This window comes from Prionailurus bengalensis, chromosome A3 (genome assembly GCF_016509475.1).
Source record: "Prionailurus bengalensis isolate Pbe53 chromosome A3, Fcat_Pben_1.1_paternal_pri, whole genome shotgun sequence".
Classification (NCBI taxonomy): Eukaryota; Metazoa; Chordata; class Mammalia; order Carnivora; family Felidae; genus Prionailurus; species Prionailurus bengalensis.
Window position 1 is genome coordinate 75,084,827 of NC_057354.1, and position 16,999 is coordinate 75,101,825.

Sequence of the window (16,999 nt, forward strand, 5' to 3'; positions counted from 1 at the left end):
CCGAAATTAATCCTTATTGTGAAACACAAGAAGGGTTACTGTTTTCCACGTGGGGGGGGGAGGGGGTGTATGTGCATTTTCCAGTTCACATTAGCATATTGGTGTATCACTGATGAATTCAGTGGCTTTACGTTTTTCGTAACCTTACCTTTTGCTACTTTCCCTCTAAAATGGCCCCATTTTTATGTATTATATCTATTGGGGGGATTCTTGATTTTATTCTTCTCTTTTTCCTGCATTTGGTTGCTCTCTGCTTTGATAATCTGAGAGGTAGTACAGTTTGGTAGCTAACTCAGTAGCTATGACTGAGGCCCCTGCTCTGTAGGGAAAACTATGGAAATTTACTAGTGGCCCTAAGTCCTACCAGCTCAGGGCTTAATAATAACTCAAGAACAAAAACTCCATTTTCCTTAGTGGATTAAACATTTTGGTATCCCTTGTGTTCAAGATGTATAGAAGAACCAAGATGATTTTGTTCACATGTTCTTAATTCTGGCTATACAGAATTATATTGGAAGCCTTAAGAAAAAATACAGATGAACATGCCTCCCCTTTACCATGCAGTCAATCTGAGAATTGGAGTTACTGTTTAAGGTTCTTCAAGTGCATCGTGTACAGCCCAAGTTGAGGACCACTCATGTCAGTTGGCACATCATTCTTTAATTTTGGCCCTGATTATTACAAAGCATTGTAGTTCCCTCTACTGAGTAACTCTTGTGATTTAGAAACTTCCATCACATTTCATCATGTTTGAGCTCATTCATGGGGTTATTTTGTCTCTTGTCTTCACATTCCTCTTTGCCCCTCTCATAGATCCCCCTTTAAAAACCACAAATCTCTTTGTGGAAAAGGCAATTAAGATGTTTATTTTTATTATTTTTTTTAATTTTTACCTTTTTTAAGGTTGTATGGAGGAAACTTGGAGATGCTGCCGGTTCCTGTCCTGGAATTAGGCAACATTTGTCTGGAAACCAGTACAAAGGACCAATGTGAAAGGCACTCTTTCAAACAGGAGGTCACCACTGCCAGAGAGAGATAAAAGAAGAAAAAAGTGGGTTTCTGCACACCTGGACTCTTTGAATAACATGGAGTGATTGTACATTGCACATATTTTCCCTCTAACACTTTCAGTATGCTGTATGTCATGTCTCTGGTTTCCATGTCCACAGTAGCCCATCTCGAGTTAATTTAAAACAGCTTTGAAAATCACCGTTTTGGTACCAATATTTTCATTAGAGTTAAAATGTTTTTGACTCCTAAGATCTAAGATTAGAAGAGTCCAGTAGGGCCTCAGTGGTTTTCATAGAGTTGACTCATTGCACAGAATGGTGGGAGTTTTCTACCATGATGTGTTGAGGAAGAGGTGGGTTCCAGCTTTCCAAATCTGAGAGTTGGGCACCTATTTCTTGTATTATAGTCAAAAAATTATGAGTTCCTGATGCATAATTAATTTGGATGTAAGGCAAGATTAGATTTCTGGGATTCTGTTTTGACTTTTGAGGTGCTAAAACTACCCCATAAATTCTCTACCAGCCAGAAGGGTAGCAAGATTTTTTGTAGAGTGCTTATCAGAGAGTACCATTTATTTCAAGTGATCAAGATAAATATAGCTTTTCTTTTAATCTTGCTATATTCATGAAGACACATCTTGGGGGCATATCTACTTCCATATTCATTCAATGTAGCCATTGATGTTAATATTAATTCCAATTAAAGAACAAGCAAACATAATTTTTCTAAGTGTTTCCAGCTGTGAGATGTCAATTTCTACAATTTAGTTTCTAGATCTGCTGTTATATTTAATAAACTTTATGTAAACTTTAAAATATTGCACTGCATTTATGAAAAAGCTTTCTTTGCCTACAGCAGCTAACGTTTTATGAAACTGACGCATGTCTTTCATTATTGAGGCTAAAAGCTCTTGTTCAGATTGCTTGAGGTTTGAAAAAGAGGTGTGCTAGCTTTGCTTAGTTTCTTATTTTTGGTATATATATATAATATTAGACTGTGTGTATTGGAAATGCTATGATAGGTATTTTGTGTTTTTCAAATGCAATGATAGTTTCTTGTATGAATGTGCAAGAGGCCTGTGACAGAATGCTAAGTTTTTATTGTAGTTTAAGATTATAAAAGTAGGAATGCAACAATTCCCAGTTTTTAGAGTTCTTCTCAATTACTCAGATTGGATTCATTGCAGATATTCATCATTGCTGTTGTTTTCATAATGGACTCATTATAGTATATTAATTGTCATTGGTCAAGGAATGTGAAGGTATTTCGTTATACTTTTTTAAATGTTACTATGATGAAAAAACAGCCCTCTGTTTTCAGAAAATATTTATGAATTAATTTACTATAGAATTAATTTACTATAGAATTATCTAATTACTGAAATTGGGTTACCAGTTAAGCTTATCTTTCTTTTGAAATGTTATATTATTACTCTGTAAAAGAAAATTGCTTGCTATATTTACACCTTCTCTCGTAGAAAAGCTTTCATCCTTAAATTGTTGTATTCCTACGCTCTGAAGACATTTAAAACAAGTTTTTGTGCCTGCAGTAGAGACTGCAGAAGCTAATACAAGGAACACTGGTCTTTTGACAAAATACTTGTGTAAATTTTGATACTGTATTAAAACTATTTTTTTAAAGTCCTGCATAAAATCGAGTATCACATATGTGTTCATCTTAGCAATGGTAATAAATTATTTAATCTCAGTGTTTTTTCCTTCAAATTTTTTTTCCTAAATTGAGTAGATTTCTAATAGTCAGTTGCTAAATATCATATTGTTCCTAGATGATGGTATTAATGATGGTAATCCAGATGATTATCTTAAATCCCTCATTATGAGCATATTTAAAAACATTTTGTTTTATATTTAACATTCAGGTTCCTCCATTCACACCATTCTCCATTATAATGTAGTTAAAAATTTAGAATGGTATTTAGGAATGTTTAAAAATCAGTGTTATAAAACCTTTCACTTGTTAAATTCATATAGATTAAAATTAAATTTAATTCAGCTATTGTTAAAGCAGTCATCAGGAGGGAAAATACTAAGGGGAAATACTGTAGAGTTAACATACATTAGTGGGGGAAGATGTAATCTACATATATGACTAAGACATAAACTGGAAAACACACATTATACACATGCTCAGAGAACACACATACTTCTGAGAAACTACTAATAAGACTCTGGAATAAAGCTTCCTACACTGAGCTTTAGACCCAACTTTAAATGACATACTAGATAGTCCAGGACCTGAGTCTTGCCATTGCCTGATATATTTATCAATAAAAATGTGCATCATTCTCTCATGTGACCAGTTTATGGTCTTATTTTCTCTGGAACAAAGGTTAATTTACACATCTTGGAAGAATATTTTTTCCAGCCTTGAAGATGACAGACAATCAGAATCTAAGCTTTTTAAATGAGTGCCTTTTAAGTTTCTAGCACATGCTCAAGGCATTATAGAAAATTCAGATCTTATGTGATATCTAGTAATACATCATTGGATGTGAGGGTATCATACATCACATTGGCGGGAGCCAATGTAAAGTATCTTTACTAAGTATGGCATTGAATAAAGGTTCTTTGGCTTAGCAAAGCAGACTTTGAGCCAGCAAGTTCAGCATTCAACACTATAATTAGCTCTGCAAGTTTGAACAACTTAATGTTGCTGAGCCTCTGTGTCCTGACATGCTGAAAGGAGACAACATCTATGGAAGTGTTTTAAGGTTCTTGAGAGCCTCTATAGTTCCAAAGCTCATGGTCTTGGCAATCCACAAGAAACAATGGCAAGTCTTCCAAGACATAGGAGCCAGCGATGAGCTGTGACAATGTTATTAGACCATTAGGCTGGGAGAGGGAACTACATCAACATGAAAGGTTTATTAAACACATAAAAAGATTCTAGCTGCATAGTTCGCACTTTCAAGCTCTGTTCTCAGCCTACTGCAGGCCTTATCATGGTCAATCACAGATGGTAATTGTGAAAATGGAGGAAAACAAAAAGATATTTATCTGGTTCTCATAGGAATGATATGTTTGAAAAAAATTCCACAACTACTTAATTCCATATTACTGTGAAAACATAGAATACAAGAATAAACAAAGAAATAAGAATAAAGACTTTTACTTAAAATGGCAGATTATCTGCTGTAGCTCCCTCCTTTTGCCTTAAACTCTAAAAATGATTGAAAAGAGATTTAATAAATTTATAATCCCACTAGAAAACAACAAATAGTGTACTCTGGGGACCATCAATTAAGATAAATTCTTAAAAAATGATAGACACAGTATCCAGTTGAAAAATGAATTCATTATTCAAAATACATGAGGAAGGGTATTGTTGAACATGCAGAATGGCTTCAAGGATGCTCCAAACAAGACAAAGTTTGAACCTGCAATGCCTGGGATCCTGGGGGACTTACAGTAGCTATGCATTTTGACTCCTGCGTATGCTCTCCCTCCTTGAATCAGGAAGAGAACAAAACATAATTTCTCCTAGGCCAGAGCAGAGAGTAAGGATATTTGAATTGGAGACACAGAGCAAAGTCTTCAGTTTCTTAACACCCAGAGGAAAAAGGATACTCTGTGTCCAGATCATTAGCTACTAACACAGCCTGCCTACAAGTTTGTCCCACCATCTCCCTTACACCTCAGACTCAACTATCTCACAAACCCAGCACCCTGACCTATTTCTTCAAGCAAGATGTATGGGAAACACAGGCGGTTCATGATGAAATTTCAATACTAAGGTATACAAATAGCACCCAACATTGGAGGGAAGCCACTCAACTTTGAATCAGAGGCACAAAAATTAAATCTGTACAAATGAAAATAATTAAGAGAACTTCAGAAGTAGGACCAGTATTCTCAAAAAAGATGGTAAATATTGCATTCATTATAAAGAATTTCACATCTTGGGAATACAATGTTAGTGTGAAAACTCAATATATTGGTTATACAGTGGAAAGGACACCGCTGAGAGCAATTTTGCAGGTTTGAAGCCAAGAAATTTTGCCAGAATTCAGATTTTTAAAAATCTGAAAGTTAAGAGAAATGGCGACTATTGTTCCCACAGTGCTTTCTCTCTCACTTACTCTACCATTTCCCTTCATTCTTCCACCCTTCTCTTCCTAGTTTTTTTTTAAGTTTATTTTGAGAGCAAGGAAGAGAGAGAGGGTGGGGCAGAGCAAGTGGGGGAGAGAAAATCCTAAGCAGGCTCTGCCTCTGCACTATCAGCACAGAGCCCAACACAGGGCTCAAACCCATGAACTGTGAGTCATGACCTGAGCCAAAACCAAAAGTTGGACACTTAACTGACTGAGCCACCCAGGTGCCCCCCCCAGTTGTTTTATAATTGTCCTATTTTAAGTTGTAATGTCAAAGGCTATCTCAAAATCATTTGGAAGGATAAAATACTAGTCTCACAAGATCCTCTCATTTTTACAGTAGTGCTTTTCATAGTTTTCATGCCCAAGTAATTATTTCATCTGGTCTCATTACCACGAAGAATTTCCCTTTCCTATCCCAGGACTTTTAGTTTTCTAGATCCTGTTCTCAAGTGATAGCTTACAATATATAACATCATAACGGCCATAGCAACAGACTCATATGCTAAAAGCAGCAGAAAGTATCTGGAAGTGGCCTTTGAGTCTATGGATTTATTGTTGGATTTGGGCCAAGCTACATAAGTTTCACATGGCATTTTAGATTAAAAAAAATGTTTTCCCATTGTAATAATCTGGGAAATGTAGGAATGGGTTTCTGACAGGCCAAATAAGTCTGTAGGGTATTCTTTTTATACCATCACCATTCCCCAGGCTAAGTCTAACCGTTGTGTTCACATAGTGAACACAATGATTGGTTACCAAGGATTAATTTTTCTTTTCCTCCTAAGAAAGCCCTCCTTTGCTTTAGAAACATACCCCCCCCACACACACACACACTGTTCAAGTGAATCTAGAGAAGCAATTTCCAGCTCCAGAGCTGCATTTTGATTAATGCCCAGACTCCAAGCTTGCCTTCATCGTCTCATCCTACTTGCTAATAATTGGCTCAAGAAGCCAGTCTTGAGCCAATCAACATATGGCATTCCTATGGTCCAGTTGTAGCAACTACACCTAACAAGACTCATTTAAACTCTTGGAAGAAATTTTATTTCACGGGTAGAGAAGAGGTTTTTTTCCTGTCTAGTGTTGGATGTGCTAAGGGTTTTCTATTGCCTCCAGTCATATTGGGCATCATTAGAATAGTCATCCTGAGGAGAACACACGCAGGGAAAGGTAGAGTCAAGAGCATAGTGGAGAAAGGTGGCTGGAACATTGATTATACCTTGTCTGGAGTCCACTCTGAGTTTGGACTCTCAAGTAGATTCAATTTTTCCTTATTCTTATAAAATTGTTTGATTTGGGATTCTGCTACAGACTTAATAAAATTGTACACTTTATATGCCATGACTTGGATATATGGTCTCCTAATACAGCAAATTAGAGAATACAACAATGGCTTAGTTTTACTGAAATAAAGAGTGTGTCTAAACAACTTTAAACAGGCTTTGACTACTGTCACAAATAAAGAAGTTCTATTTTCTCTTTATGTGATAAAATAAAAAGAAATTAGCAAGAGGAGCTTCTTAGCCTCGGCATTCCTTTTACTTATTTTCCATCTATTTTTCCACTGTTCTCCAAACCTTTCCCATCCTCCAATTCATCTGGACAAAATGGTGAAATAGTTCTGAGGCGAAATCTCAGCAGAAAGGGAAGACTGCCCGATCTTATATATCATGACTTTGAAATGTGCCCCTGATCACTGTCTATTTGATGAAAGTATCCACACACGGTGCTCAGCTTGTCTATTCCCCTAATAGTGGCAGCCTGGTTTGTATGACAATAGGAGAAAGCTTGGATTATGCCAGATACAGTGTCCACACAAACCAAGATAATTTAGAACCCTCACTTAGAGGAAGATAGTCAATGTAATCAATCTACCAATCCCTCACCAGTTGGGAACTCTGGTGGATGGACTCAGACTCTTTTGATAGTTACCTTAAGCATCATTTAGAACACATTGGACATGCTATTAGTCCATTAACCAAGTCACTGTACTTCAACAGTAATCTGGCATCCTTGGTAACATGCCATCCCACCTAGCTGCTATGGTGGACACTTTCTATATGTCTGTATTTGCTGTGTCTATTGAAATGTCAATTCCTAGGGCTCATACCTGGGCTGGGGCACCAATTTCCTGATTGCCAGTGAGTTTCAGTGCCTTATGAGCCAGGACATGGAAGGCAGTGAGGACTGCCTTAGGCTCTTACAGGCAACTCAAATGTCTTTCCATATACCCTGACTCCACAAGGGCTTAATCATGATCATCCACCCCTTAGTTTCCCATTGTCCAAGCCATAGGGTTAATCACTTAGAATAGCCCAGCTATCAATGCAAAGCGTTAACAACCAGGACTCATGAGTGATCATCAGCCAAACAGTTCTGAGTTCAGCCCACTGGCTGCTGTGGTCCATTCTGGTTTCCACCTAGATCGTGTCAGTATTAGGCAGAAGAGTAACTGCACTCCATAAGGTCAGGTTGCCTCAACTGAATCCGTTTGTAGACATGTGTTGGAATTTCCCCTATTCCCTCTCTACAGGCCATAGGGGCCACATTAGAAATAGGTGTGTGGGCATTTACAGTGTCTAATAGCACTAGCATTTCTAAAGACAGTAAGCTGGCAAACATGGTGCTCCCCTGCTACAAACAGGCATGCCACATTGTCAAAGTGGGGTTTGAGCCATGGGAGAGGTGAGTGGATAAAATATATTCTCAACCCACATATTGATTGGAAGAGAACTTCCTACCTGTTCCTTCCTGAGTAGCTCTACTGGAGGAATGCACACTGCTAGGATGCATCTACAGATGTTGCTCTATAGATGTACAAGGTTTCTGCCCCCTTCCAAAGCCAGGACCAAAACCCTAAGGGTACTCTTCTATTTCTGTTGTCCTCTGCCACAGTACCTAACCCATACCTTTCAGAGTCATGGGTACATCTAACTCAGAGGGTGGTCCTGCTTGGGGGATGCCCAGAACTTTAATCTACTTCTTAAGTATTTTTGCCTTCTCAAATGTGGCTTGCTATGATCCCCAGTCCCACATGTGCTCTTACTTGATCAGACAGTATAAGGGTAAAACAGCACTGTGCCAAGTGGAAGACAGAAGTTATCCAAAGAACTCAGAGCCTACAGTCTTGCACCTTTTCTATGTCAGGGTTGGATAAGCTTGTACCTTATCAATATGTAAAAGATGAAATGAAATAGGATCGTTCATGGCAAGAGGTGTTTTAAAATGGAGCCAGGGGGTCCTTAAGGAGATGGGCCTTATGCAAGTCCTCACCAGGGAAACTATGAATTTTTGAAATGGGCCAAACCACAGTATTCCAAAGACTCCAGAATCTGCAAAATCTGCACAATTCTACAATAGGAGACTTTGCTTAGTGACAGTCTTAGCAACAAATTATATTCAGTCAAGATTAGTTTTGTTTCATGAACATCAGACAAAATGCTTTATAAATAAGATATACAGGGATATCCAAGAAAAATGGAAGAGTAGAAAGATCTTGAGCTCACCTAGTTTCATAGACATAATGAAGCAACAACTGTATCTATTACAGATCTTCCACAACCAGTCAAAAAGAGAAGGCCACATCAAAAGGGGTAGGGGGGGCAGAGACATAGTCAGAAACCAAACCCCCAGTACAACTAACCAAGGGTTAGTTAGATATATATATATATAGATAGATAGATAGATAGATACACACACACACACACACACACACACACACACACACACACACACCACACCCTTGCAGGAACTAGTTCTAACACTATTTAACTTCCTAGCACCTCAGTGACCCTCTTGGGTATCTCCTTGCAGACCCATCCCACCCAAAAAGCCTGCCCAGACACGTGGGCTCCAAAACAGTTCCTGCCCCACCAGACCTGACAGACAGCCCTGGAGGGATGGCACCATTCCAAAGTGACACCTACCTTGGGGAGCAGGGGAGATAATCCCTCACATCAATATGCCTGAATTTCCTGTTGCTGAGCCTTCTAGCATGCCATGTAGGGAGAAAGCCCTGCCCTTTGGTGTACTACAGTTGTCCCAGGAGCTAAATGTAGACAGCTAGGCTGAATTCCAGCCCTGCCCACCAGGAAGCTTACAGAGGCTGCAGCTAGGTCTCTCAACAGTTCAGCAATCAACCCTTGCCCAGTGTGCCCACAGCAAGCAAAGAAGATCATTGCAGCCAGCTGGGCTGAGGGCCAGTCCACACCACCAGCATGTCCATAGGAATTGTGCTTAACCACAATAGGAGGGTGCCTACAGCATACCAATGGGCTATCTCTGGAGCATCTGGTCTTGGTAAACAAGGTGGGATTTGTAATACAGGGCATTACAGGAGCTCTTCTATACCAGACCACTATTTTCAAGATCAGAGACATAACTATCTACCTAGTATACAGAAATAAACACAGAGGATTAGGCAAAATAAAGAGACAGAGGAATATGTCCCAAATGAAATAAGACAAAAATCACAGGAAAAAACTAAATGAAATTGGGATAAACAATATGCCTGATAAAAAGTTCAAAGTAACGGCCATAAAGATACTCTCCTGACTTGAGAAAAGAGTAGATAAACTCAGTAAGAAATCCAACAGGAGATAAAAAAAAAAAAAAACAGTCAGAGAGGAAGAATACAACAAATGAAATGTAAAATACACTAAAGGGAATCAACAGCAGATTAGAGGATGCAGAAGAATGGATCAGTGATTTGTAAGACAGGGTAATGAAACCAAGCTGAACAGGAAAAAAAAAAGTGAAAAATGACAAACATAGTGACATCTGCATTATAGGGATCCCAGAAAAAGGAAATAGAAACAAGGGGGCAGAAAATTTACTTGAAGAAGTAATAGCTGAAAACTTCCCTAATCTGGAGAAAGGAATAGGCATCCAGGTCCAGGATTCAAAGAGCCAAGGTAAGGCCAAGAAGGTTTACACCAAGACACATAATTATTAAAATGGCAGAAAAAAATAATGACAAAGAGAGAATATTAAAAGCAGCAAGAGAAAATCAAACAGTTACATATAAGAGAAGAACCCCCCTGCCACCCCCCCACCATTAAGGCTATCAGCTAATTGTTCAGCAGAAAGTTTGCAGGCCAGAACAGAGTGGCATGATATATTCAAAGTGCTGAATGGAAAAAAAATCTACAACCAAGAATATGCCTACCAGCAAGGTTATCATTCAGAATTGAAGAGAGATAAAGAGTTTCTCAGACAAACAAAAGCTAACGGAGTTTAGCACCACTAAGTCAGCCATACAAGAAATGTTAAGGGAACTCTTTCAGTGAAAAGAAAAGACCATAACTAGAAATAAGAAAAGGATAAAAGGAAAACATTTCCTATGTAAAATCAAACATGTAATAAAGGTAGGGCAATCCTAAGAGTTTAAAACACAAAAGCAGTAAAGTCAATGGCATCTACCACAACTAGTCAAAGAATACATCATATGACAAGATGTAAAATATGACATCATATACATAAATGTGGACAGGGGAATAAAAGTTTAGTGCTTTCACAATGTGTTTGACCTTAAACAACCATTAACTAATATAGACTGCAATAGAGATACATAAAATGTGGAGAGGGAGGAAAAATTTAGTGTTTTCACGTTGTATTTGACCTTAAACAACCATCAACTAATATAGAGTGCAATACATACTAGATGTTACATATGAACCTAATGGTAACCACAAATCAAAAATCAACAATATACAAAAAATAAAGAGGAAGGAATCCAAGCATAGCACTAAAGAAAGCCATCAAACCAAAAGGGAAGAGTGCAAGAGAAGAAGAAAGTGACAGAGAACCACCAAAAAAACAACCAGAAAATAAGTAACAAAATGGCAATAGTACATCATGATCAGTAATTACTTTAAATGTAAATGGACTCAATGCTCCAATCAAAAGACATAGGGTAACTGAATGGATACAAAAACAAGACCTAGAGAAGGCTGGGAAGATGGTGGAGTAGAAGGACCTTAAGCTCACCTTGTCCCATAGATACAAGTAGATAACACTCACATCGGTGTAAATAACCCAGAAAATGACCCAAAGCCTGGCAGTACAAACTCCACAACCAAAAAGCTAGAGAAGAGGATAGGAAGGACAGAGATACAGTCAGGAGCTAAAGGACCTGTGGGACCATTTGAAGTAGGGACAAAGACACAGGCACAAAGAAGAGAGACAAATAGACCGTCACACCAGGGAGCCTGCAAGGGGAAGACAAATCCTCATAACATTTGCCTTTGAAAACTAGAAGTGGCAAATAGAAGTGTAAGTGAATTCTTACAACTAGTGGGACTTAAGCTGGGAATTTTAAACATCAGTAGACTCAGTTCTGAGGAGCCCAAAAGGCAAGAGGGAACTGAGTCCTTACCCTTAAAGAGACAGCATCACAAACAGCCATGGGAGATAGAGCATAGAAGCAGCAGTTTGGAAAGTGCTTGGGCATATGGGAGGGAGAATTATTTTCTAAACTTAGAGCCTATCTGGGAGGGGCAGAGTTCCCTGAGGGACTTCTGCAGGAAAAAAAGGAGCTAGCAGGTGCCATTTATCTTCTCACCACCCCCATCCATGCCCCACCCAAGCATAAATACATGGACGCCTGTAGGAACCAGTTGAGTGCCAACATTCACTACCCAACATTGCTTAGACAAAGCCCTGCCTTCCTGCACTTTAGGAGTCTGATATTAGGGCCTATTCACCAAAGAAAACTTCTCAAGAGGCAACATGAGGAAAGTGCCCTGCAATTTGGTGCTAATGCATCTGTGGCAAACCACTGGTCTGACTAAACTGAAGCCCAAGGTGGCCCTGGAGTTGTCAACTAACACCACAGGGACCAAATACTGCCCACAACAGGTAAAGACAGCCACTGCAGACAACAGGCCTGAAAAATAAGGCAACGAAGACATAATAGCACGAGATGCCAGCATGCATAGGAGACACTCCCTGAAGTGCCAGGCCCTGGGGAATAGGGGACACTACATTGAAGGGCACAATAGGACCTCTTCTTCATAAGGCCATTACCATCAAGAACAAAAGAACTAGCAGACTTTCCTAACACAGAGAAGCAGGCACAGAGACTTAGGCAAAATTAGAAGACAGAAGAATTTGTTCCAAACGAAAGAAGAGGACAAAGCCATGGCAAGAGATCTAAGTGAAACAGACGTAAGTAACATGCCTGATAGGGAATTTAAACCAATGATCACAAAGACAGTCACTGGATTTGAGGAAAGAGTTGAAAAAATGAATAAGATCCTTAATACAGAGATAAGGAGCAACATAAGAGAGATAAAGGGCTTAATAGACAAAATGAAAAACATGCCTGATGGAATAAACAGCTGGCTGAAGAGGAGGAATGAATTAATAACCTATAAGACAAAGTAATGGAAAGTAATAAAGCTGAACAAAAGGGAGAAAAAGAATTATACAGAATGAGAATAGACATAGGGATCTCAATGACTCCATGACACATAATAACATTACCATTTCATGAATCCTAGAAGAAGAAAGAGAAAAGAGGGTAGACAATTTATTTGAGGAGATAATAGATGAAAACTCCACTAATCTGGGGAAGGAAGCAGATATACTGATCCAAGAGGTACAGAGAGCCCCCAACAAAATCAAGAAAAGCAGATCCACGCCAAGACATATTATGATTAAAATGGCAAAATAGAGATAAAAATATTTAAGAGCACCAAGACAAAAGACGACAGTTACATAAAAGGGAAACGCCATAAGGCTATCAATGGATTTTTTTTAAGCAGGTTTCCAAGCAAGAAGGAAGTGGCATGATATATTCAAAGTGCTGAATAGGAAAAATTCTTTAGCCAAGAACCCTCTATCCAGCAAGGTTGTCATTCAAAATAGAAGGGGAGATAAAGAGTTTCCCGGACAAACAAAATCTAAAGGAATTCATGACTGCTAAACTAGCCCTGCAAGAAATATTACAGGGGACTTTTTGGGTGGGAAGGAAAGTGCAAAAATGACAGTAGGAAAGTAGGAAGCACAAAAGCAGTCAAAATGAATATTTTTATAAAATATCAGCCAAGGAACTCACAAAATAAATGGATGTAAAATAAGACCCCATATACCTAAAACGTGGGAAGGAGAAAAGAATGAGTTCAAATGTAAATGATCATCCATGTAAGAGGGAGGGGCCAAGATGGCAGAACAGCATGAAAGGGTTTTTTTGTGTCTCTTGTCTCTGAAATATAGCCAGATCAACACAAACCATCCCGCACACCTAGAAAACTGATTTGAGGATTAACACAACAATCTGCATAACCTGAACCACAGAATTCAGCAGATATCTGGCACAGAGAAATGAACTGGGGCAGAGAGAAGCCACGGAGGGCAGGGAGATGTTTTTGCTTGTGGAGAGAGGATGGAGATGGGGGCGGGGAGAGTATGGGAAAGCATCCCCCTGCCTGAAAGCAGCTAGAGAGAAAAGAAAGAACACACAAGGGACTCAACAAAAAAAAGGGAGAAAAGAGAAAGGAAAAGATTTAAATTCCATTAAGACTCTATAAACAAGGGGAGTGCAGAGTTTGACACTCTGCAGCTCAATACCTGGCAGTGCTCTGTGGAAAGGGCGAATCCCCAAGAGCAGACAGTGAGGTTCAAGAGTTCCTCGGGCCACAAGGGGGGAGGCAGTTCCCTTCCTGGGAGGACATCTGGTGGAGGCTGTGTGGCCACCCCACAGGCAAAGGTCCCAGTGGATCCTGGAGAACAACCACATTCACTGGTTCTGGAACAAGGACGTTAAGTGGGAAGCCTGGTGCCAGACATGTGTTGTGATTTACCATAATCCCTGAAATGCTGCTGCTACACAATCATGTGAACTTTTTCTGGGGCAGGCTGGCACCCAGCCACAGTCTCTGGGCATCAGCAGCAGCACGGTGCTGAGAACGTTCCTGGGGGTGGTCGGGCACATGGCCATTTCTCAGTCAGGCTCTCCCCAAGAGAGTCAGAATGGGTCAAAGCTGCAGTCCCTCAGAAGTGAGGAGTTGGGAAACACAGCCACATCTGAGAAAAAACTCAAGAGGGAGATGCTGCCTGGAAACCTGACGGACTGGTCATGGACAGTAAAAGGGGAGTAGACGGAAGCCAGAGACAAAGGAGGGGTGAGTAATTACTGGTCAGGGAGAACAGAGTTCTGATACTAGAGACTGGGTAGCTGGGTGATGCCATTTTCATCCCTCCCGTACATGAGCATACACCCCTACAAGCACCACAACAATCCACCCCAGTAAGCTAAGCAGCGTCATCTAGTGGAGAACGGAGCTGTTACCCTAAACCCCTCGCAGTTGGGCCAATGTTGCTCTTCAGGAACACCACACATCTCTCCACCTGCTTAGCTTATGGAGTATAAAGTGCTTCAGAGTTTGATGTCTAGGGGAAACCGATGTGATTTCAATCGTATTACAGTCTGTTCGCTGGCCCATCTATTGAATTTTTTTTTGCTTTTTCTTTTCTTATTCTTGAATACAGAAGAGAAAAAAATCATTTTTATTCGCCATTTTTATTAAAAATATTTTTCTTTATTTTTTTATCTATTCTATTTTTTACTTTTTTTGGTAAATTTTCAAATTCTGCTTTACTTCCATCTTTTCATTTTATTCTATTTCATTGTATTATTTTTTTCAGTATTTCAAATTGTTTTCTTTTTTTTCATTTCTTATCTTTTCCTTTATTCTCCAATCTATCAAGCTCCTTTCAACAACCAGACCAAAACACACCTAGAATGTAGCATCATTTAAGTTTTTTGTGTGTTTTTAATTTTTTAATTTTAATTTTTAAAAATTTTATTAATTCCTTTACTTCCTTCAGAATGACAAAATGAAGGAATTCACCCTAAAAGAAACAACAGGAAGAAATGACAGCCAGGAACTTAATCAACAGAGATACAAGCAAGATGTCTGAAACAGAATTTAGAATTTAGAATAAGAACACTAGGTGGGGTTGAAAATAGATTAGAATCCCTTTCTACAGAGATAAAAGAAGTAAAACCTAGTCAGGATGAAATTAAACAATGCTATAATTTAACTGCAGTCTCAAATGGTGCCACAGCGGTAAGGATGGATGAGGCAGAGCAGCGAATCAACGATATACAGGACAAACTTATGGAGAATAATGAAGCCGACAAAAGAGGGAGACTAAGGCAAAAGAGCACAATTTACGAATTAGAGAAATCAGTGACTCATTAAAAAGGAATAACATCAGAATCATATGGATCCCAGAAGATGAAGAGAGAAAAAGGGGTAGAAGGGTTATGTGAGCAAATCATAGTGGAAAACTTTCCTAACATGGGAAAAGGCACAGCCGTTAAAATCCAGGAAGCACAGAGGACTCCCATTAGATTTAACAAAAACTGACCATCAACAAGGCATATCATAGTCAAATTAAAAAAACACTCATGCAAGGAAAGAATCATGAAAGCAGCAAGGGAAAAAATGTCCTTAACCTACAAGGGAAGACAGATCAGGTTTGCAGTAGACCTATTCACAGAAACGTGGCAGGCCAGAAAGGAATGACAGGATACATTTAATGTGTTGAATTGGAAAAATATGCAGCCAAGAATTCTTTATCCAGCAAGGCTGTCATTCAAAATAGAAGTAGAGATTAAAAGTTTCCCAAACAAAAATTAAGGGAGTCCATGACCAGTAAACCAGAAACTTTAAGTGGGACTCTCTGAGGGGAGAAAAGACAGGGGGCGGGGGAGACCAAAAGCAACAAAGACTAGAAAGGACCAGAGAACACCACCAGAAATTCCAACTCTATAGGCAACATAATGGCAATAATTTCCTCTTTCAGTATTCACTCTAAATGTCAATGGACTAATTGCTCCAATTAAAAGATATAGGGTAACAGAATGGATAAGAAAACAAGATCCATCTATATGCTGTTTACCAGAGACCCAGTTTAGACCTAAAGGCACCTTCAGATTGAAATAAAAGGGGTGGAGAACCATCTACCAGGCTAGCGGTCACCAAAAGAAAGTAGGAGTAGCCATACTTATATCAGACAATCTAGAACTAAAAATAAAGACTGTAACAAGAGATGAAGAAGGGCGTTATATCATAATGAAGGGGTCTATCCATCAGGAAGACCTAACAATTGTAAACATTTATGTTCCAAATGTGGTGGAATGCAATTATATAAATCAATTGATGACAAACATAAAGAAATTCATTGATAATAATACCATAATAGTAGGGAACTTCGACACCCCAATCACAGCAATGGACAGATCATCTAAACAGAAAATCAACAAGCAAACCATGGCTTTGAATGACATACTGAACCAGATGGACTTAACAGATATATTCAAAACATTTCATTCTAAAACAGCAGAATACACATTCTTCTCCAGTGCACATGGAACGTTCTCTAGAATAGATCACATACTGGGACACAAATCAGCCCTCAACAAGTACGAAAAGATTGAGATCATACCGTGCATATTTTCAGACCACAACACTATGAAACTTGAAATCAGACACAAGAAAAAATTTGGAAAGGTAACAAATACTTGGAGACTGAAGAACATCCTACTAAAGAATGAATGGGCTAACCAAGAAGTTAAAGAGGAAATTAAGAAGTACATGGAAGCCAATGAAAATGATAATACCACAGCTCCAAACCTCTGGGACACAGCAAAGGTGGTGGTAAGAGGGAAGTATATAGCAATCCAGGCCTTCCTAAAGAAGGAAGAAAGATATCAGATGCACAACCTAACCTTACACCTTAAGGAGCTGGAAAAAGAACAGCAAATACAACCCCAAACCAGAAGAAGACAGGAAATAATAAAGATTAGAGCAGAAATTAATGCTATTCAAACAAACAAACAAAAAAGTGGAACAGATCAATGAA

The 16,999-nt window shown here is 38.9% G+C and overlaps 1 protein-coding gene across 5 annotated transcripts in view; it reads left to right on the top strand.

Moving 5' to 3' along the window:
- CCDC85A (coiled-coil domain containing 85A) overlaps positions 1-2,718 on the top strand; it is a 201,076-nt gene extending 198,358 nt beyond the window's left edge. For all 5 annotated transcript variants that reach the window (XM_043603430.1, XM_043603426.1, XM_043603431.1 and 2 more), the window contains one exon: positions 904-2,718. In XM_043603430.1, the coding sequence (XP_043459365.1) occupies positions 904-993 (90 nt within the window). In that variant the 3' untranslated portion in view covers positions 994-2,718. The remainder of the gene's footprint in view (positions 1-903) is intronic.
- Positions 2,719-16,999: the final 14,281 nt, after the last annotated feature.